The sequence below is a fragment of the Aristolochia californica genome, unplaced genomic scaffold, assembly GCF_029961685.1.
Source record: "Aristolochia californica isolate CCGP_79_NKW_82.1479 unplaced genomic scaffold, dmAriCali1.0.hap1 SCAF_3, whole genome shotgun sequence".
Classification (NCBI taxonomy): Eukaryota; Viridiplantae; Streptophyta; class Magnoliopsida; order Piperales; family Aristolochiaceae; genus Aristolochia; species Aristolochia californica.
In genome coordinates, this window is record NW_027181992.1 from 7,711,696 (window position 1) to 7,735,257 (window position 23,562).

The 23,562-nt window shown below is 40.1% G+C and overlaps 1 protein-coding gene across 3 annotated transcripts; it reads right to left on the reverse strand.

Annotated features, from left to right (window-relative positions):
* Positions 1-2,661: 2,661 nt before the first annotated feature.
* On the reverse strand, positions 2,662-23,319 carry LOC137959310 (ABC transporter E family member 2). Of its 3 annotated transcripts, XM_068806718.1 has the most exons (13): positions 22,889-23,319; positions 22,698-22,819; positions 21,508-21,593; positions 21,023-21,120; positions 20,780-20,897; positions 20,608-20,697; positions 18,919-19,223; positions 18,602-18,797; positions 17,879-18,064; positions 17,300-17,569; positions 3,977-4,222; positions 3,087-3,224; positions 2,662-2,950 (listed from the first exon to the last, which is right to left on the reverse strand). In XM_068806718.1, exons 2-12 carry the CDS (start codon positions 22,798-22,800, stop codon positions 3,105-3,107), a joined length of 1,818 nt encoding a protein of 605 aa, XP_068662819.1. In that variant the 5' UTR covers positions 22,801-22,819; positions 22,889-23,319; the 3' UTR covers positions 2,662-2,950; positions 3,087-3,104. The 3 variants fall into 3 exon arrangements, with proteins under 3 accessions (XP_068662819.1, XP_068662818.1, XP_068662817.1); XM_068806717.1 differs by having other exon boundaries at positions 2,662-3,224; positions 23,134-23,319; XM_068806716.1 differs by having other exon boundaries at positions 2,662-3,224.
* Positions 23,320-23,562: the final 243 nt, after the last annotated feature.

Below are 23,562 nucleotides of genomic sequence, written 5' to 3' on the forward strand. Positions count from 1 at the left end.
TGTCAATGTTTGGACCATATGATTATGTAACATGTGAGCCTTGGGAATATTCTCTCCACCCTCCGGACATGGAAGATATTCTCATGACATTCTCAAGATTAACATGGGACCACTTCTTTTTGACCGTAACGGGTAACGGGTAACGGGTAAAGAGCAAAAGAGCATCCTTGTCATCCAAAGGCAATTTGAACCATGGCCCACCACCCTACCCTGTCTCACAACCTTAGACACTTCAATTTTGACTTGTTATCCAAAATTTGGAACCCCTAAAAAATGAGAATTTATTTAAAAATAAATAAAATGTAAGTTTGAGGGGCATGGTCATGCCAGGTCATGCCAGCGTGGCAATCAAATCCATGGGAAGCTGGTCTAGTGGTCCATCCATTTCAAGGACTCAAAAAAAAAACAAAGTGTCTCAAAGTGTCAACCACTAACCTAATAATCCCACGTCCAAATCTAAATCTCTCCTGGTACAGTAATGTCCTCTCCCGAACTACGCCGTACGGCTTCCTCATGCATGAATTTGCATGGAAAGTGGGCCCACACAGGAACTGGGTCGGTTCATTTGGTGGGGTGGGGTCTTTTGAAGACATTTGGTAGATTTGAAATTTTTTAATGGGGGACGGAGGGAGGGAGAGAGAAAGAGGAACGAATAATGATGGAAATCTGATGAAAATCTGTGGATTCCCAGAAGAGGAAAATGGATGATGGAGGAGGATTCAAAAGACGATCACCCCACTCGCCTGAATCAACGCCGGATGCCCAATCAATTTCGGAAATTGTGAGCTTCTTGTCTATTGCTCTTTTTTTCCTCTTTTCTCTTTCACTCCTCCTCTACTCGACTACTCCCCCCACTCTTCCTGTTTTTGTCATCTCTAGCCCTAGCTTTCCTTCGAATATAATAACAACATTAATAAGCTTTTTCTCTTTTGCTCCTATCCATGAGGAACCACCAGTCGTTGATATTATCCCAAAGAAACGGACGTAGATATTCATTACTGGGTTGATAATGTTCCTTCTCGCTCTCGCAGGGTGTGATGATTAGGCCACCTTACAAGTTGGTCCAAGGATCCGGAGCTGATGTTCACGGAACCTTTATTTGTCACTCTCGGCGGTGTACGAGAGGAGGCATTTTTGTCTATGGTCGGTGGCATTTTTGTCCCAGGGATCAGTGGCAACTTGCACTGTCCGGAAGGGCGGTGATTGGGAAGAAGATGAGAGAGAAAGAGAGACAGAGGCTTGCATGTGAAGCGGCTGTCTAATTTGTACTGGGTAGGATGGGTGGAGACGGGAGGGGTTCTGCTTTTAGCCCAACCATTCATTCATCTCTACTTGCTGCTGCTGTGCTGCTAACTGAATCCATTCGGATTCCACCGGTTTGATTTCCACCTTTGCCCTATCCATTCCAAGCAAACGTATCGTGGCCCTGCTTCTATAAATTTCCAACTCCGTAAAGATAGCCGTATTGCGTTGCGCCTGTTTGTTGTTATTCCCGACTGAGTTAGTCCATCATAGTCCCCAAGATCCGGAGGCAGAGTTGTGCCTAACACGCATAATTGTGAGCTTTGTTTTTTTGGGTGGGTTAAGAAAGATACGAAGGCAGAGGAGATCTTTGATCATGAACATGTTGAGCAAAAGCAAGGGAGACTGTGTCAGACATGTTACCTGTGTTGTCTCCATGTCATTGGGTATCGGGAGAGAAAGAAGGATTTGGAACGGCGCAGTAGCAGGACAAACAAGATCTTGAGGCTGACCAGTTGTTCTAACAAGAGATCATACTAAAGCAGGGTTTGGTGTGGTCAGTGGACGGTGGGGGTGATGCCTGGTGGGTATTTGAGATCTGACATTGCCTTCTCACCATGTTGATCTCCCGCATCCTGCCCTTTCACATCACCACAATCCGCGCCCTCTTTCTCTCTTCCCTTCCTCCTATCGCCTACCATCCCATCCATGTCTATCCATCATTTTATTCTCGCGTTTACCCCTCTCTCTCCTACTCGCTTCTCCCACTTACATTGCATGCCATTAAAAGCCAAACTTCTGCTCGGACACTCAATCATGGGTTAGAACTAGAAGCCTCGGCAAATGGCAATCTGGCATAAATAAACCGTAACGCATATATTTCTCCATCTTCAACCTCTGCATGCTGAAATTGCAGATTTTTTAAGTCTTGCGTTTGAGCACATGGAAAACTGGAATGAATCTGTACTGCGTGAGATTGGCTTGCTTTTTCTGTGTCACGCTCACGGTCACAGTGGCTTCCAAAGGCGGTCCCCTACTCTGCTTACCAACACTCGTGAATTATGGATTTGATCTTCCGCCAAAACCCTTTTTTTTTTAGTCGGAAGGAGACGACGTCCACGTGCATGCCGGCTATCGTACCGGCAATAGCAAAGTCCGATTTATATCAGATATCGGATCTCGTCTCTGCGAGATCTTAGACAAGATTAAAGTGGGCCAGAGCACGGGAAGGGCCCTTAGTCACAAGATTTGATTAGAGGACAGAAACCCCTCTTCGTTTCTGACCCACCTTCAAGCCGTTACATGACCAATAATATCTGATAATTTGTACCTGTTTATTCTATCCAATTACAAAGTGAATTGAAGATTAGGGTTTTTTTGTCTGCTTAACCAATTGTTCTAAATTCCGACACGATCATCAACGTTAAAATTTGACAAGTTTAGGAGCAAGCCTTTATTATTTAGCTAGCAAGAGAGGGACAAGTGCCTCATCCCTTGCTACGGGTTTAAATACTAGCGCCTTGTAAACATCCGACCCACGTCGTGAATGAAGGACGAAGTAACTACGCATTTAGGCTATTCATAAATTAGCCCCAATCAGTGCCCAAAAGAGGGAAGCCAAATTTTTCTACCAAAACCAAAAACGAAAAACTCAAGCCGATACATTAACTCGCTCACCCAAATCTAGCCAGCCCATAACACAGCGCCCCTGAAAGGAGAAAATGTGACCAAACATACAAGTACCAGAGTCTTCAGAAATGACTCAGCAATTCGCCTTCAAGAAGAAAGACGAAAATAACCAACTGAAGAGAGTGCTAGGGGAGAGAGAGAGAGAGAGAGAGTACCAGCACGTAACAAATAGCTCAATCATCAAGGTAATAGTAGGAACCAGCTGTTTTCTGTTCTCTGTCCTTGGTGGAGTCCAGCTTATTAATCCGCGGTCGAAAATTAGTTGGATCACGCCTGAATGTAATATCCAGATGCTGGAAACCAAAAAGACCAGGAATTTCAAACTTCTTTAAGCAAAAACAAAGAACTTAAGCCAAAATTATCAGTTATTTACAAACACTCTGATAGAGGTAAAGGGAGGACTTTGCTTGTAAAAATGCTGATCTGATGATGTTCAGGGGAATTGAAAATGCAGTATGCATGAGCGGCCAGAGTAATGATAGCAGATCATCATTGCTTAGCCTTAACAATGGTGGAAAGACAACATACAATAGTTGCTTGCTGTTCTTTACCAAGATTAAACTCTCTTCTGGTATTCTCAATTCTGGATGCACTATTATTATGTGCAACAAAATGAACGAGAGAAACAATGAGCCTGTTAAAATCATCAAGTGGCTACTGGCTTTCAATCGCCACTCAAGTATCAACAAGTGCTGTATCACCAGGTTTTGGGGCAGGAATAAATTTGAGAAACAGTCAGCTTAAAACCTGTGGGCACTCCTACAGTGAGATGTGATCTCCTGATGCCAGGGAGGAACCTATTCCATTCATGCTCAACGAGGTGGTGACTGGCTGCGTCTAGGAGATCCCATCTCTCTTACTTCAAAGAAAGTGCTTATGTTAATTAATGCAACCCCACCCCCGTGGGAAGAGACTACATGATTTCTATACAGTATTCCCCAGAATGGGCAGTGCATCATCAAACAAGATTATATTTTCTCAACCAAGATAACCTATCCAATATGCTTAAATGAGATGGAAAAATGGAAATAACAGGGGAACTTACAGATAAGAAGAGATTCATTCCAGTCAACAGGGATTGTGGACAGTTGGCAATACAATCAATGGATGGATTCCCCTCATAAACAATAACCCTGTCTGCCAGATATGTTGCCATGATGAAGTCGTGCTCAACTACAAAAGCAGTTTTCTTAGCATGAAGGATAAACCTCTTGATGACCTTTGATGCAACTATACGTTGCTCTGAGTCAAGATAAGCACTTGGCTCATCTATAAGATAAATATCCGCAGGCTGCATGTATGGGAGAAACAATAAATTGAGTCATTGGAACAAAAGAAGTAAAAAGATTAACTGAGTAATAAATATAAGGATGAGTTTTTAGTGTGTTTGAAATTAGTCTGTAATTGGAATTCAATTTCCAATGACTAGTGATTACAAAGTTAGTGATTTCCATTAGCTGTGTAATTACTGTTCATGAAGAATCTTGGAGCCCTCAAATTTTCTCTGACTCCTGCATTTCATTTCAGCTGTCCGCAATCCCAAATAAACTCCAGAGAGGGAGAAAATTTTGGTGCTCTTTCTCCCTTCTCCTATGAGCTAAAACTGGGGAAGTGAGAGTCCTCCCTTTCTCCCTTCCTTTCTGATGGAGGAGAGGGACCTCCCTGAAACAGAAAGGAAGACGGGGTTTTCCCTTTTTTCTGTCCTACTGAAAAGGGGGACAAACCTCCTCCCCCTTTCTATTTCTGTCCGGGGGCTGCCTTCCTTCAGACAGAAAAATAAGGGGGAGGACATCTCCTCCTTTTCTCCATAGATTTTTAAATAATACTACTATAACAATATCAATTATGTAAAAATTTCAAGTCAATTTTGATGATTTATAGTTCTGATGCTAATAATGGTATTGATTATGTTAAAAATAAAGTTAAAATAAATGATAATAAAAAAGTTAAATGTTTTTTTGAAATATAGAATAAAGAAGATTGAGGAAGAGAGAAAGAGAGAAGATGGTAGCAACAAGAAAGCCAAAAGAAGAGCTCTCATTAGGGTTCAAGGTCAACCTAACACCTTTTATAGCTTCAGTAAAAAATTAGAGTATACTTAACTCCTTATAAATCCCACACTACACCTCCAAATAACATGAAAATTAAACTATATGGACACTCAAACATGCTGAGTAAAACAGCACATATAGTGTATATAAAATCACCAAATTACCCTTCATGTTGTTCTCTTACACTCTCCCTCAAGCTGGAGCATACATGTCCATAAACTCTAACTAGTTATAAAATGTCCCAAATTCATGTTTGCCCAAGGCTTTTGTAAGCATATCAGTAACTTTATCACTAAACTGAACATAAGGGGTAACCACTTCTCTCTTTATCCTACATCTCGAACAAAGTGACAGTCAACTTCTATATAAAAAACTAGATTTCCTACAATGAATATAGCAGCCTGATTATCACAATACATAATCATAGGCCCATAGACTTGTAGATTCAATTATTGGACAACTGATCTCATCCACATCAACTCACTGATAGTATGAGCTATAACTCTATACTCGGCTTTAGCACTAGATTAGGCCACAATATTCTATTTCTTGCGCCTCAACTTATCAAGTTTTCTACCAAGAACAAGCAATAACCAATAGTAGACTTTCTGTCCAGTTTAGATCTAACATAATCTGCATTTGAGAAAGCTTCTATCTTTAAGTAATCATGAGGTTTAAAAAATGACCCCTTTCCAGGAGAATCCTTCAAATATCTCAAATATTCTTTGTGCGGCTTCAAGATGTACCTTTCGTGGACGATCCATAGTTTGACTAACCATGCTGATAGAGAAGGATATATCAGAATGGGTAACTGTGGCATAGATGACTATGCCCCTAGAGATCTCCACTGGTTTTGCCTTTGACAAGCCATACTCCTGTAACATATCTGTGAAATCTTTTCTCTATCTCAATACAAGTCCTGCCTTGCTTCTAGCCTCCTCAATTTCAAGAAAATACTTCAAGGAACCCAGATCTTTAGTCTAAAAATGCTTAGAAAGATGTATTTTTACCTCTTCAGTACCATTTAAGTCACTCCCATATAAAAAAACATCATCTACATTTACTAGCAGAACTACAACACCAGATAGCCCCTTCATGACAAACAAGGAATGATTACAATGGCGTCAAGAGAACCCAAAAACTATGACAACTTGATTGAACTTCTCAAACCATGCCCTAGGGCTCCATTTTAAGGCCATATATTGCCTTCTTGAGTCTACACATCTTGTCAGTCTCCCCCCGAGCAACATACTTAGGAGGTTGCTCCATATATACATCTTCATCTAGATCATCATACAAGAAGACATTTTTATCTAGTTGAAACAATGACAAACCCTGGTTCACAACAACATATATCGGAATACCTACCGAAGTCGATCAAGCTACTAATGAGAAGGCTTCAAACGCATCAATGCCATATGTCTAAGTGTATCTCTTTACTACCAACCGAGCCTTACATCGCTCAATGGAACCATCTACCCTGTATTTTACAATGTATACCCAGCAATATCCAGCTATAGTAGTACTAAGAGGCAAGGCACACAAAACCCATGTGCCTCTATCACATAAGGCCTCCATTTCAACATCCGTAGCTTACTTTCACTGAGGACAAAATAAACTTTTTTTACTGGTGAGACAAGGATTAAAAGGACACAAAGTTAGACAAGGGACATCTAGTAGACATATGTACACCTTTCCGAAAATCAATAAGAAGATTCAAATCACTTACCTCAGGATCAACAAGTGAAGAGAATTTTGGAACAAGTGAGAGAGAGGGAACTGGAGCTTGGTGCTCAATGACACGTCTTTTGTGATACACCTGTAATGGTTTGTCTATAGTGACAACAGGTGAAAAAGTAGGACCATACTCAAAAGGAGTTGGAGCAACAAATTCTAGACTTGAAAAAGATAGTTGAAGAAAAGAAGGAGACATAATAAAAAAATATCCCATCAACAGATACAAATGTCTTCTTAGTGGAGGCACATAAACATTTGTATCCCTTCTGTGTATGAAAATACCCCAAGAAGATACATTTTATTGCATAAAGAAACAGCTTGTCTATGATGACCCAAATACATGAGCAAAGCATACACACCCAAAGACATGAGGAGATAAAGCAAGTAGAGTAATAGATGGAATTAACACCCGAATGATCAAGTTTTCAACCAAGAACAAAAGATGGCATTCTATTGATAAAAAAACATGTAGTGAGAAATGCATCACCCTACTATGATTTGGGAACACTCATATGAAGAAATCATTGTACATGAACTTCCAACACAAGACAAATTTTGTGTCCAACAACCCCATTTTGTTGAGTAAACACACGTAATGACTGATGAATGATTCCATGACTCTTGGCAGAAATTATCAAATTTATGATTCGTAAACTCCAAACTATTACTAGTATGAAGAACACGAAGAGATGCATCAAACTGGGTCTTTGTTTCATTGTAAAAAATTTGAAATACAGTAAACACTTCAGATTTCATCTATAGGAGATACACCCAGGTAAATCAACTAAAGTCATCAATAAAGAAAGAGAATACTTGTAACACAAGACACTAGACAAGGGACACGGTCCCTATACAACTGAGTGAAAAACTTCAAAACTACTTGTTTGGCTTAAGGGAAATGTAGTCCAGTGATGCTTGCCCAATTGACATGAATCACACTAAAAAGATAAATTGGAAGGAAAGTCAAGCAAGAGTTGAACCAACTTTGCTAGAGATAGATGTCCTAATCGTAGATGTCACAGGAAGGGTGACACTGCAACATCAAGAGCATGGGAAGAAGCTATGGGACCTTCCAGATGATATAGTCCACCTTTCTCATTCGCGGAATCAATCCTCCTAGTCGTGAGATTTTTAAGAACTCAAACTAGCTTCCCATATATTTTTGCTTCTTCGACAATCAGGTAAACTGACTAGGTATATAGATCTCGAAACGGGAGGGAACAAGCAACTCCAGGTTGGTGTGGTGCAACCCTCGCCTAGCGCGAAAGGCTCTGTAAGACCTCGTTAGCGCAGCCGTTTGATTGCTTCATGATCGATAGCGAGATCCAGTGTACCAATAATAAAGCATAGGTACACCGGTGAATCCAATGGCGTAGGCAGCATAGCCTGTGGTTTTACCAATCAACTTTGCTGGAGATAGATGTCTTAATCGTAGATGCCACTGCAACATGAAGAGCATGGGAAGAAGGTTGTGAGTGACCTTCCAAATGATATAGTCCACCTTTCTCATTCGTGGAACCAATCCTCCTTGTCATGACATTAGGAAATACATAATGAGATAGATACAAGGTTATAGAACAGTTCATAGACTTAGAGAGTTGTCCTACTTATGAAAGATTAAGTGAAAATTCGGGAACAAACAACATTGACTGAGGTGACATAAATGAAGATGGAACAAGTATACCCATTCCTGAACTAATGTCACTAACCCGTCAACTAGGTTGACATGCTTAATAACAAAGGACTCCTTTAAATAAAAAAACAAAGAACACATACCTGACAGATGAATGGTAGCTCCTACGTCAAGAACCCAATAGATGAGGGACGCACATATAAGGCTGGCGTACCTAAACTAACCAGAATGGTAGTGGGAAGTGAAGGCTGAGCTACAGATGCTAAGGTAGGAGGGTCAACCCCCAATTATGCCAATACACTGAGCTAACTACTGCATCTCATCAAGTGCTCTAGAGCTAACTATTGCATCTGATCAGTGCTCCTAACACAATACCTAGAATGGGTCCAATAGACGTCTTTTAGTATTCTCATGAACAAGGGAATTTACCCAATTAGGCTTACCAAATTTACTCCAACACTTATCAAAGGATGGTTGGAGCGGCCACTATGAATACATTTCCTATCAGGAATACTATCACCTCAACCTCAACCTCTGCCAGAACCATCCTTGCCACTACTGGTTCCACCGTGTCCTCTGATTGATTCTGAACCACCCAGAGTATGAAGGCAGATGCATCAACATTCTTACTCCCTATATTCCCCTCAGGATGTAACATGATTCTGTTAAACACAGTAGACAAGGGCAGAATGTCATCTGAGGCCAGCAGCCCTAACTGTATTAAATTCCAGTCCCAAGCCATCCAAGAATTTAGCTACATGTAGCTCGTCCCTATTGTTTCCTCAATTCCCTGTAGTAGAACTCCTAGTAACTCACTGTAGTAGTTAGTAACTGATCTATCACCTCGCTTGAGGCTTAAATAATTGGCCTACAATTCGTAAACACGGGACAAATTGCTCTCCATACAGGGCTTCTAGAGACTTCCACATCTCGAAAAAAAATGATGGAGGTGGGAATTAGTAGTGAAGAGGGAGAAAGGAAGATCCAAAGGGAGGAAGAGTGAAGGATCGAAGATGGCAAAATGAGAAGGGAAAATTACAACAACAACAAAAGCAATGACCAAAGGTGTGATCGTGATGATCGATATGTTTGTGATCGAGATAGAGAATATGAACATCCTCCACAATTCGAGCATGAAGATGACGATATTGATCACCTAGGCACTGCATCTCCAAAAACAACTCACTGCAACAACGATGGGCATGAATAGCAAACTGCCTGAAACAGCAGATCCTGCAAGACAAGAACTACTGTGATCCCACCAGCACTCTCTTCCGATATGGAAAATCCTCCTACATCCATAAGCTGGCTGAGCATTCTGGAATGATAATCAAACTAACAGTCAGGAACCATAACAAAAGATCTTTCATTCCTATCCCCTATACTGCTTGCACTACTTTCATTAAACAAATCAAGACTATCACTACTACCTGCAACAGAAGGAGCTAGACAAAAGAACTCTGGACAGGATTCATCGTTTTCTACTATTGTCTTACTGTACCATGGAAACAGAAAATGCAAGATTACTCAATGCTGAGAGGGGAAATTATGGGACTAATTTAAATTCCAGAGAACACCAACACTGGATTCGGATGGAATATCCTGCCGGAGAACTATCACCAGCTTGGACCACCCAATCACCATGAAAAGCAGCTGACTCAAGCACCACAATTCCCTCCAATACCAAAAACAAAGCCCACGGAAACCCCCTACCAACTAACGATACCTGCCCACTCATCCTCCTGATACACCCTCCAACCCCACTGAAAAACCTCTCGAAATCACCCTCCCTACTCAGATCGTAACTACTGGTCATGAAAAAACTTTCCCTCTCCATTGTTGTCACTGTTGATTGTGATTTGGGTGAATAGTTCATGATCCCTACTTGGCTCTCCAATACACTTCATCTAAACTACATTCTGCACCACTCCTACCTGGGGGAACACAACAGGCTTATCCATTTCCACACCCTAACAGAGAAGAACTCCGCTCTCAAACCACACCCCAAACTGGAACTCAAACTCAGCAGCCTTCTTAAATGGATTCCTTTTGTCTCAAACAAGCCATTTGGACAGTGGATCCACAATCAAGGACTTCCATCTGAACTCTGGCACAATCATGTCTTCGAGAGCATTGCAAACATCTTCAGCAAGGTTGAAACATTGGACGAACCCATCCAGAAAAGGCTTCTTTTCAATGTGGCTCGATCTTTCATAAAACCAAAACAGCCATTGAGAGATGACACCTTTGTTAAAATTTCTGTCAGCAGCCACTTTTTTTGGCTTCAAATTCAATTTGATGAAATCCGACCCTTAACTCCCCAGCTTGCTGTAAATCCTCATCCAGGAAGACGATTACGAGTCCACTCAGATGCACTTGACTCAGCGATCATCAACCAAGTGAACCCAAGGCACCCAGATCCTAGCGGAATTAATGAGGTCAGTGAATCTCATGCTACCCAGCCCGATAATCCCAAACCACCCAAATATTGCCTGATACAGAAACATGAAACTACACTCACCTCCCCAATGACCCTTTTTTGGCTGAAACTTCCCTTAATGCCGGGCAAAACATTGGACACCATGCCATAACCAGCAACCCCGATCTCCAAATAGCATTCTGTCAACCCACCTCTCTTTGGGTCTGCCACCCAACTCTGGAATGTCCAACCCTCCACCTTCCCCTCCTTTATCTCAATACCAAGACGATCAACCATCTGACACGAAATCAAGCACACCCACAGACCAAAGGACCAATATAGACTGAGGCAAAAATCATCCAATTGATCAGCCAGAGGACTCCTCCCCTCCACTTCTAGCCACTTATCAGAGGAAATGGAAATTCAGACCAAGGTGAATCAAGCAATCCGATGAGTTACCCTACTGATCCTAAATCTCAACATCTCCTCCTTTCCCCACCTGGAGAGCGATCTCAAAATTTCATTGTTGCGCCAATCAGAGAAGCACAAGTATGATGAACATACATGGAACAGATGATTGAATTAGCAAACATGATGGGACTGACCTACAAAGGTGAATTACCTAGAATGAAGGATGACTTGGGAGTCCTGAAAACTAGGAAGAAATGATTGTCCTATCCTAGAATATCCGTGCAGTTGGTAGCCAAAGGAAAAAAAACTCAATTCGATGTCAATTGGAATCCAATAAAGCGATTGTTATCCTGCAACAAATGAATGACCAAATTGCTCAAGAACACCAGTGCTGTCCAACCATTGCTTGGAAGATTGTTGATGTTGTTGGGCACTCGAGACGAATTCTAATTATGTAGAACAGCGAGCTGATTCATTGCCTTGATGACATTTTTGGGAACTCTTCACTTGGCTTGAAAATTCGGGACAAAAATACTAGTCGGACTTGGTGCATTGCAAGAGTCTATGCGCCCACCAGGTATTGTGACCGAATTGCTTTCTGGGATGAACTTAACAACCTCTCACAACTTTGGCATGCTCCTTAGCTATTGGCCAGCGACTTTAATGATGTTCCATTTTGCAATAAAAAAAGCCCCCATTTAGTCACATCATCTCTTCTATGCGTGCTTTTGGTTATTTTCATTGGCAGTAATGAACTTAAGGAAATCAATAGTTTGGAAAAAGCATACACTTGGTTGAATGGGCAACAACATCCCATCCTATCTGCTGGATCATTTCCTCACAAATGGTGATCGACTCAATCTATATCAGCAAGCCACTGGAAGAGTCCTCAACCAAGTCGGATCCGAGCTTTGGCCTATTCTCCTTGACACCGAGATGGGGCAATGGAGTCCCAAACAATTCAGATTTGAAAATTCATTGTTGCTGAATAAAGATTTTGATTCCCTACTGCATGGCTGGTAGACTAACCTCCACACCACTGGGCCAAGGGGTTGGCATCTACCTCAGAAACTTAAACAACTGAAAACTAAGCTCCGTTCTTGGTCTTCTACCCAATAGGCTACTGATATTGCTGAGAAAACCTCTCTACTAGCCCAAATTGGTGTTCTTGATGATTATGAAGAGCAAAGGGGCTTCTCTCCCCTTGAATTCAGCAATAGAATTTTTCTTCAAAACAAATACCAAAATATCTCCCTGAGTTAAAAGAGTCCATTGGAAGCTACATACTTGATTCAATGGATAAAGGAGGGTGACAACAATGCAAAATTCTTTCAAGTTGTTGCTTCAGTCTGTCAGAGGATCAATCGGATTACTTCATTACGTATCCATGATGAAGTAATTTTGAGTCAGGCCTCAATTACTAACTCTCTTATTAACTTTTTTGCAGTATTATACATTGAGGAATGTCTTGACCGACCTATGATCCAAAGCCTTCGGTTATCTAAACTTACTCCCACGATTGCCTCCTTTCTTGAACTCCCCTTCTCTACTTGGGAGATAAAGAATGCTACCTTGGGTATTTTGAATGATAAAGCTTCTGAACCCAATGGATTCAAAGGAGAATTTTATAAGAGATGTTGGTTGGGTATTAAAGAAGATATCACCTCCAAGTTCTATTCCTTCTACCATCATGGCAGCACATACAGAAGCATTAGAGCGTCCTTTATTGCTCTTGTCCCTAAGAAGGAAACTCCGGATCACCCGTGACTTTCGGCCTATCAGTCTGATTTCTAGCCCCTATAAAGTCATTGCTCTTCTCTTTGGCAACCAGCTTAATGTAGCCTGACCAATGGTGATTCATAGGGACAATCGGCATTCATCAAAGGAATAACCATTCTTGACTCAGCCATGGCAGCACACGAACTATTAGATCACTTCAAGTAGTCAAGGAAACCAAGCTTTGTTCTTAAGTTGGACCTTGAGAAAGCTCGGGTTAATTGGGATCTTCTTGATAATTTGCTTGATAGGATGGGATTTGGCGTCGAGAGCTACGTATCTTCAGTATCTTACTCCTTACTCATCAATAGAACTATTTGCAGATACTTTCATTGTTGACGAAGAATCAAACAAGGCGACCCCCTATCTCCTTTACTCTTCAATGTCATTGTTGAATACTTATCTTCACAGTTCTATTCAACAAAGGTTATTGAATGGCCAAGACCTGTACCAACCCAACTGAAATATGATGCATCTATCCTACAATTTGTTGATGACACAGTCCTTTTTGGAATTGGTACGATGGAAGAGATTCAGAAAACTAAAGCACTTAGACTATTCAAGATATCTTCTAGCCAGAAAATAAATTGGTAAAAGACGACTCTTATGGGCTACCACATTGACAATGACATTCTCAGCTACATAGCCTCTCAGCTCAGATGTTCGGTTGGTGCGCTGCCTACATCATATCTTGGATTAACTATGTTTGACTCTAAACCAAGGCATCAACTCTGGGCATCAGTGCTTAAAAAATTGGAACAACGCTTATCTACTTGGAGAGGTCGTCTCCTGGCCAAGGCCGGAAGACTTCTACTTCTCAATTCTTGAATTGCCGGAATCTTGAATTACTTTTTGTCCTTCATATCGTGTCCCACTCCTGTTTGCCAACGGATTGAATTAAGGAAAAGATTTTTGTGGTGTGGTTCTTGTCGGGTTTTTAAGTACCACCAAGTTCGATGGAATGAAATTTGAAAGCCTAAGGCTCATGGGGAATTGGGTTTTGACTCTTGACATATGAATAAGGCTCTTCTTCTCAAGTGGCTATGGAAGTTCAACTTCTCTCCTCACTCCATTTGGAGGCCTATGGTTGCAGCTACAATTGGTTGGACTGCTGATCGGTAGACTGTTGGAGGTAGATGTCATAAACTCTCACCCCTTTGGCGCTTGCTCTATCCCCTCCCAATCCTCGGAAAAAGAATTCACTTCTATGCTGGCAGTAGTGTCAAAATCCGTTTCTGCACTGACTGGTGGATGGATGAAGGGCCGTTTTGCGATAGATATGAAGATTTGATGAGATTGAGCACCTGCTGCAATGCCCCTATTGAGGAATCTTGGATAGCAAATGCTTGCTGGAATTTTCAATTCAGAAGGGGGCTAATGAGGCTGAAGCTCAGCTATAACCTCTAGCCTTCTTGATGAGCTTCAATCTGTCAAAATCTGTAGGCACAACCAAGACAGCATTATTTAGATGCACGATGATGGTGGCTTGTTCTCGGTCACCTCAGCCTACAAATTTCTCAACGGCTGGATGATAACTATTGCACCTCATGGTGCTGCTACAACATGGCGGCTCTCTGAGCCCTTAAAAGCTCGTTTCTTTCTCTGGTGTGCTCTCCTCAACAAAATCATTACTGTGGACAATCTGAGAAGAACAAGGAATCAAGCACACTGTGCTCTCTGTCCCCCTATGCAATGGAGCTGATGAAACTGTCAACCACCTCTTATTGCATTATCCTTTTTTCCTATAAAGTGTGGATCTTCTTGGCTCGTGCTGAATGATTCTCGCAACCAACTTGCCAAAACTTGGAAAAGTCATTCTTTCAGCCTGATTAGCTCATATTCTGTGGAGTATTTGGAAGGAAAGAAACAATAGAAGATTCAGCAACAATTTCAGAACCGTTGATGAAGTTAATAGCATCATCATAGGCCACATCTCCTTGTGGGTTCGTACTCTACCTGAGTTTGACATCATGAGAGATTCGTTGCTTCACCTCAATTGAAGGATTCTCACAAGCATGTCTGCCTCTCCTTGAGTTCCCCTCATGGTTGCTTGGACTCCTTTTGTTGGATCTCTTAAGCTTAACTTTGATGGTAGTGCGAGTCGAAATCCGAGGTTAGCTAGTTTTGGAGGTGTTGTTCGTGACTCCACTGTTCCCGGACCATTTCAGTGATCCTCTTACCGCTGAAGACAATTCCGATGTTGTCATTGGCTGGTATTCCAAAGCCAAGTGGACCAGCATATGATAAACATTGATTGCTTGAGGGACTTGAGATAACACCGCCAAAACCCGCCTTTCCGGGATTACCCTGGGAGGAACCATCAAAATTTAACTTAAAGAAACCAAGCTCTGTGGGGGTCCATTCTTGCATGACCAGGGTCTTAGTCCCACGACTCATATTTGCAATAGTGTTCCAATTATCACGGATGGATGAACTAGCAAAGGAGGAGAAAGGCTTCTTAGTAAGGAGCCAAGTAGAGATCTGACCAGTCACACAATCTGCCACTCTAGACACAAAGTTACTTCTAGTATCAAAACACCTCTCCTCTATGCTGCGTCTTGGAAAGATGATGCTCTATGCCTTTTCCAATTTCATCCCGTGGGGGCTTTGGAACGAGCGGAATAAAAGAAGATTTGATGCAAAAAGTGAATCTGTAGACCGGGTTGCGGACAGAGTGGTGGGTCACATATCTACTTGGCTTTTAACAAAAAAAACATTTTCTCCCTATCTGGGTTCCTCCATTCGTGAAAATTGGAGAAACTTGGCTTTGATACACATTGGACAAAAGCCTCCGGTCATGCCAGAATGGACTCCTCCAGCTCCTGGTTATCTCAAGCTAAATTTTGATGGTTCGTCTCTTGGCAACCCTGGTATTTCCGGTTATGGTGGAGTAATTTCAGATCATTCCGGTAATCAGCTCTTCGTATGCAGGCCCCCTTGGAATTTCTGATTCTACTAATGCAGAGTTACAGGCTCTCCTCTCCGGTCTTCGTGTTTTCAAAGAAAGACGTAGTGGGCCCCTCCAAGTTGAAGGGGATTCTAAAGTGGTGATTGGATGGTGTGAGAGAGTGTCTTCTCCTCCGTGGAGACATTGGGATACATTTAACAAAATTTTAGATATTACCTCGATTGTTTCTTGTTGTTGGACCCACATTCCGAGGTCCGCAAATTCAGCGGCAGATGTACTTGCTAGGGAGGGAGCTACCCTACAATCTCTGGTTGTAAGGGAAATGCTCCCTCAATCTTTGTAATTTTCTTCTGTTTCATTAATACATCTTTTTCAAAAAAAAAAAAAAAGTATCAAAATGCCTCCGATTACGTTCATTCCAAAGTCCCCACGAAATAAAACCAGTGCATGCGGAAATCAGAAGTTTACCAAGCCCAGGAAGGGGAGTACTAATGAGCATCTTACTAAAAGAAATTAAATCCACTGACATACAGAATTGTAAACCCATCTTTAGTACAATACCTAGACTCACTACCTAAAAAGTATAGGAGTGTACCCAATATCCAACTCGAGTCAAGTCTTGTATTCTTCACCCAAGAAATGATTTATATTTGAGCTACCCTTAAAAAGTGACTAGTCGCTTTGTTGTACCCAAAGTTGGGTAGATTTTCTGCCTTTAAAATTAAGCGGAATAATTTTTAGACTATGACCATTTTTTACTAGTGTATGAAGCTTTGTCATAAGACTAGGAGTGATTTTTTTCTCCCATATTGTGTTTTGTCCAAGCTGTGTTTCTATCTTTTCTATCCCCAATTTGAAGGGGAGAATAGAAGTACAAGAAAGAGGTAATTTTGTTCCACATGTTGTGGGAATTTTTTATGTGAACAAAATATTCAAAAAAGGGGGAGCACAACAGATGAAGTTTTTGCATTTATGAAAAAAAAATCAGCAAAAGAAAATTGAAGACCAAGAATCTTTTTCATTGCAAGCTAAAGTTATAAACTCTAGCTTGAGGGGGAATGTTGAAGATCAGGCATAGAAAAGTCTTACATGACTCTCACAATAAGAAGTCTCATAGAGCCAGAATCAATATGGTGGAATCTAAGAAAAATCTCATGAAAAGAGGTCTCATAGAAGAGTCTCAATTAAAAGTGTTTAAGTTATGTTAATCTTTTATTTATGTCTAGTTGTTCAATTGTTCTAAGACTTATCTTTTGGTGTTTTAACTTTGGATATAACTAGAATAAGGGTAGTTTAATTTTAATTGGATTCTACTTGTTTTCTCTATTATAAATATAGGCTCATTGTACTCAAATTACATCAAGTTAGTGAATTATTTCTCTTTTTTCAGAAATTCAACAATTATAAGCATAAAGCACAAATTGCATCATTACCTTTCCAAGACATAGACAAAGTGCAACTCTTTGCAGCTCTCCACCAGAGAGATTTACAACTTCTTGATCCATCAGCTGTTCAATTTGCAGGGGCTTCATAACATCCGACACAAACTGAGGATGCATATACGAATCACGAATTTTTTGATGGAGTAAGTGCCTGACAGTAGATGGAAATTTTGGACTAATTTTTTGAGGTTTGTAAGACACATGAAATTCAGGAATTTCAGCATCAGTACTTTCCACCACATCAGGCTTCAGCAATCCTGCCTGCAAAAGAATTTTAGAGACAATGAACCAAGGAACAACATATGAAGAAAATTAAGATGCCAAAAACCTAAAAGCAAGGGACTGTAGGAAATTGTAAATATATATTCGGAAGTTGATTGATCCACTTTTTATCAAACAGAATCAATTAGAAGCAAATCCAATCCAGTGAATTGAGAACAAGTGATCAAAGCAGTCACAATTTCTGCTTCTGATAAAAGCAGTGGTATCTTCCGCCTTCCTTCGAACTGAAAGGAACTATTTATTCCACCAACAAAGTCTAATTATTTTGGAAAAAAAAAAAAACTTTACCAGCATACGTATGAAGGTTGTCTTCCCTGTTCCATTCTCTCCCAGCATGACAATGATCTGTGAATCAGTAAATTCACCTTCGATTACTTTAAGCTTGAAATTGCCCTGAGTTTTACTCATTGTAGGATATTTGTAACGTGCATAAGTTTGAATCTCGTCAGCGCTTTCCTGTGGAGTCTCTGCTACCTGAAACCACATTGATGTAAACACTAGAAACATGGACATATGTTCAAATTGAAAAAGTGCATAGTCACACAAGCAAAAGAATATGTAACAAACTCATTTCAGGAATCATAAGTTTTATTAGGTAATAACGAGAAATTTCAAAATGGATAGGAAACACAGAGGCAAGGGGACGAACAACCAGATATATAAGGACATGATTAAGATATTCATAATAAATCCACGCAACAAACAGACTTCCACCGTAGAATATGACAATCACATTAAATAAAGATAATATGAAACATGATAAGGTCAGATCAATAAAAAGGGTATAAATGGATAAGTAGACAGAAAGGTTCAAGTTTATGTCCACTCATGAATTGGTAGAAATTGGTCAATATAAGAAGCATTTCAGAATACTTTTTTCTCCAGTCACAAAACAACTTAGACCCCTTAACTATTACAAGCCAAAATATGCCTAGACCTCATTCTAATTCATAACAGAGCAACATTTTATGTCATACTAGTTTTAGAACATGGATGTGAACTCTTCATTACCTTGAAAGTAAGTGATTCTTCCCGGAACCTTAGATTCTCAGTGGGAACAAATCCAGCCAAAAAAATATTAATCCCTTCTCTCACAGAAAAGGGAAGGGTTACAACACCATATGCGCCAGGTTTCCCATATAAGCAGCAAATAAAATCTGATAGGTAATCAAGGACGCTGAGGTCATGCTCCACCACAATCACATAGCTAGATAACGAAAAATGCATCAGTGCATGATACTATTGCTAAGAATATCTATAAGCAAAATAAAGAAAGTCAAATCAGAAAGCCTCAGAAATGTAGAATTTAGGCATGAGAGTGCCCACACCTGTTAGGCCTCAGCAAAGAACGGACAACTTGGGCTGCTTTGAGCCTCTGCTTCACATCAAGATAACTTGAAGGCTCATCAAACATATAAATCTCGGCATTTTGGATAGCAACCACAGCAATTGCAAACCTCTGTAACTCTCCACCAGACAAATCTCCAACATTTCTATCAATAACTTGATTCAGATCAAGATCATCGCAAAGTTCAGCCTTCATATCTCTTTCGTCTTTTTGGTCAAGCACCTGCCCAACATTCCCCTGCACTGCTTTTGGTATGTGATCAACATATTGAGGCTTAATTATTGCCTGTTGAACAGCAAATGAATATTTTAGCAAATAACAAATTAGAGAACGCAAAAAAAGAGACATCTACAGAATGCTGAAAATTGAGTATCTATACCAGAATACCAAGTATATATGGTTAAGGTATGAGATGCTTGGAAGGCAAGGTATGAAAGGCTTAGTAGTGTGAACATTAACAAAAAAATGAGAGAATAGCATGCAGTTTGGCCTAATTCTACCATAAGATTCATGAGCCTACTAGGTAAACATGCTGAGAACAAACTACTACTCCATAAACTAGGAACCAAAGCAATCTGATAACATGAAGCATGGTGCTCAAGACAAAAAGATACTGTACAACCTAGAAGGAAAAGCACAAAATTATACACTAGAAACATACATAGCAGCAGCAACATGTGACATGGAATACATGGACCTGCTAACCAGTGCCCGGTTATTTTTCAGAAAGACTCAGATACCACAACAACAGAGACACTCAAGCAATATAATAGGATGAAATTCATGATGTCCGTCAACCTTGGACACTGGATGGTATACTTCAAGAAGTTTGAGTGCTTGCAGAACCTCAACAATAGCAGGAATCACTTCATTTGAGAAATCCTTATATATCCTCATATAGAGGAAGGTGAACCTTGATAAACACTCTAGAATCTATCCCTTATATGGCAATATTTAGCTTTATGAATGATATTCAGATCCAGTTAAAGAATACTTTGGCATAGTTAGGGAAAACCTCCAACCGAAATGTCCTAATTGTTTATAAAAAGCGTAAATGTACTTATAAATTAAAAAAAATCCTCACTGAAAAACAAGATAATATATTATGTCTTATCTACAAAAGGGTGCAAACTATAAAAGTGGACCAAAGTGGGTTTCACTTGGGAGTAGTGCCAATATCTGAGAAAACATGAGAGAGTTCTTTGAAATCATTTGACATTGTTGAATAAAACACAGATGGTTTGCCAAGATCATGAAGAAACCTAATTGTTCACCAAAAGTTCTGTCAATTCACCAGTTTACAGACCACAAAAATAATAGTGAAGAAGAAAATGACACTGGCAGAGGTGATAGAGCACTTAAAGAAGGCCGGGTTAATAACAAAGTCATGAAACAAAAGAAAATAATGCAGGCACAGTATTCATGTATCTGACCCCAAAACAACTGGAACAAGGTGTTGGTGATATTGGGGACAATCAGGAAGACAATGACAGCAGCAAGACGGAAGAAAAAGATGATGAGGATGATTCAACCTTCAGTTCAGGTTTCTTGAAAAAAGGCCAGAAGATTTGCATGACTAGAACTCAAAAAAGACAAAAAGGTGGCCAAATTGAACCAGCTAAAACCTCTCAATACAAGTTACAAACTTCAGTCCCAGAAAGGTGATAACCTTTAGATTATCTTCTAGAATGCGAGTGAAATAATTCTGAAGCTCTGATCCACGAAAGTATGTCAGTATTTCCTGCCAATCAGGAGGATTCTGCAAAGAAAAAGAGTGAGATGTGACATTAAAAGATGAGGTCAAACAAGAAACAGAAGATAGATTCCATACTAAGGATTACATTGAATCGGCCTAAGTTAGGTTTCAACTTCCCGGCCAATACTTTCAGAGCAGTCGATTTCCCTATTCCATTTGTTCCCACAAGACCTAGTACTTGACCAGGTCTGGGAACTGGTAACCTGTCGTTCCACATGAAAATGGAAAGAGTCATTAGAAGCTTTTTTCATTTTTTTCCATTTCTGAATCTATGGATCTAAATTCATGTAATACCTTTCTCCAAAAACAAAAACAAATCATGTAATACCTGTGCAACTTGAATGTGTTAGGACCATAACGGTGGGTTGTGTCTTTATCTAAATCTTTAGGCAGATTGATGATCTGAATGGCCTCAAAAGGGCATTTCTGCAAAAATCAGTGCTACAATTATGTTAAACATAACTCGATTAATATATAAATATATGCAGACAGATGACAGGTTAGAAAGCGAAGGGGATGATGAAATGGATAAAGGGACAAATAGGAGTAACATTCATCCTGATTGATATACGAATCTACAGCTGGTGGCTCAAAAACTTGTTTGAGCCAACAATCAAACAGAACTTTATAAAGAATATCATGTCCTGTTGCATATGCATTCATACACATGGGGAGAAAAAAAGCAGGTAGGGATTATGTTATTGTAGATCAACAATCTAAAAAAATTTCAGACATTTACCAACATTAAAAAAAAGACATCTGTAACCCTTGCAGTATGCATCAAGAGAAAATTATCCGGGATAGTGTGCATACCTTGACACAGATACCACATCCAATACATAACTCCTCGGAGATGAAAGCAATCTTCGAGGCAGGGGTGACCTCAATACACAGTTTTCCTACATAAAAGAAGAAAAGAAAAATCAAATGCTGAACTAAAAGCACAAGAGCAAAGAACATGTCATTCAGTTTTCCTAACTTAATTATAAAAAAGTTCAGACATATTTGATTGGAAAACTTAGACATTACACAGAACAAATTAGAGCATTCCTCAATTCACATCAGCGCTGCAATCTCACTACTCACTGTTCCAGGGGAAAAACAAAAAAACACCACAACATCCTAGTCAAAAAATCCCTTTAAGAGTGAGAGTACAATAAAATGTTGGTTTAACCTCAATGATTGACACAATATAAAAATCAATAGAAAAAAACCGACATATCACTTCTAATGTATTCATAGAGTTAACCAGAAGTAACCGCAAACCATGGCACTGCATCAGGTGTCATAATTCATTTTGAAATGAATCTCCACATACTAGCCATTTTAAGATCCTTGGTAGTGTTTGTATTTGTATTTCTGTAACAGTGGTATCTTCGTTTCAAAAGTTGGTCATCCAGAAAAGAAAAAAGGCCCATAACCTGTTCCTCAACTGGTGGTTTTTTTCATTCGAGTTGTACAGCCAAATAGTCTTTGGAACTTCAGATAACCATGTCAGATGAATTTAAAGTTAAAACGTGATCAACTTCCGCTGGTGAATATATTTCAGTCATTACCAGAAGCTATCTACAAATGCCAGCAAGAAGGCATATATCATATATCAGTAAAACCATCCTGCGAGATTATTTTTAAATGCGTAACAAGGAGAACCCAGTTTTATTTTCATCAGTTTGTACTAATTAGCTACATCTATGTTTGTAAAACACCAGATCAGGATTACTACAAATCAGAAATTCTATTATTCGGGTACGCATTTTCAGCAACTTTGAAAACAGGGTTGATGCTTTCCCTCTCCCGAAAACGGAAAAGATAATCTTAATAACAGTAACCTGTTCATAATTAAGTAAATGGTACCCACGTACCCGACAGTCAAATTCAGAGAAGCTCCCCAAAAGTATCAGTACCTTTAAACAGCTAAATATTTCCCAAAAGCTTGGATTAACAGGGCAATGGTTGAGCAGATGGACAAAATAAACAAGTGTAAAATTTTAAATTAAGCGCACCGGTTTTAACAACAGGACAGCTCTTCTTGCACTCCTGCCGGCATTTCTTCGGCTTGCATCTATCTGAACTCACAATGGCAATTCGAGTCAACCTATCTGCCATCTTTCCTGCTGTAGACGACCTGCAGCCCACAGAAAACCTTCAAAAAAGAAACGAAAACAAACAGAAACCAAAGAGCTCCGCGGCTTACCTTCAGAAAATTATTAGAAATCACTCAGCCCCGCAAGCTAGAAAGGGAAAAAACGTACGAAACGAAGGGAAAAACTAAGAATAAGAAAACCACGAACAGTGGCACATACAATAAAATTGAAGCGAGACACAACGATTGGCAACAAGAGAACCACTGAAAGTACAGGAAACTGATTTTATTCAACAAAGATTAAGTTAAGAAAACCGACTTCCAAGAGAGTAAAATCGACACGTTTAGGGCTTAACTAAAAGATAACTTAAGTGGTTTGCTCTCCCCTGTCGCCGCTAGCTCCTGGAGACAGAGAACAAAACCGTGCCTTACGAGGGGAACGTACGCGGAAGAAAATCCCTCAAAAAGAAAGAGGAAATGAGCGAAATCGATTCAGGGATGGGTTGATGCGAGTTCAAACGCGTAAACCAAATTTAAGGTACTCGCGGAGTCTGTCGAACACTTGCATTGGCCCTAGAGAAATATTGGACCGACAGGGTTGAGTCGGCGGAGGTTTATGTGAAACGCGCCTATGTGAAAGTTTTGTGCAGCCCACGGGCCACGAATCCATCAAAAAGTCAAAACACAGAGACGGAAAAAATTAAACAAATTAAAAAACAAAGCCAGCCTGCCATTAAAACTATTATTGCATCGGGCCAGCCCAACTTTGAACCTGGATTGATCTA

Bases quoted from the DNA above. Each gene is read 5' to 3' on its own strand.
- LOC137959310 (XM_068806717.1), bottom strand. From the start codon at position 22,800: ATGGCAGATAGGTTGACTCGAATTGCCATTGTGAGTTCAGATAGATGC. The intron at 19,224-20,607 runs GTTATCACCTTT...GCTGTTCAACAG, and splicing joins TTCTAGAAGATAATCTAAAG to GCAATAATTAAGCCTCAATA. The intron at 17,570-17,878 runs GTAAAGTTTTTT...ATTCTTTTGCAG, and splicing joins CAACCTTCATACGTATGCTG to GCAGGATTGCTGAAGCCTGA.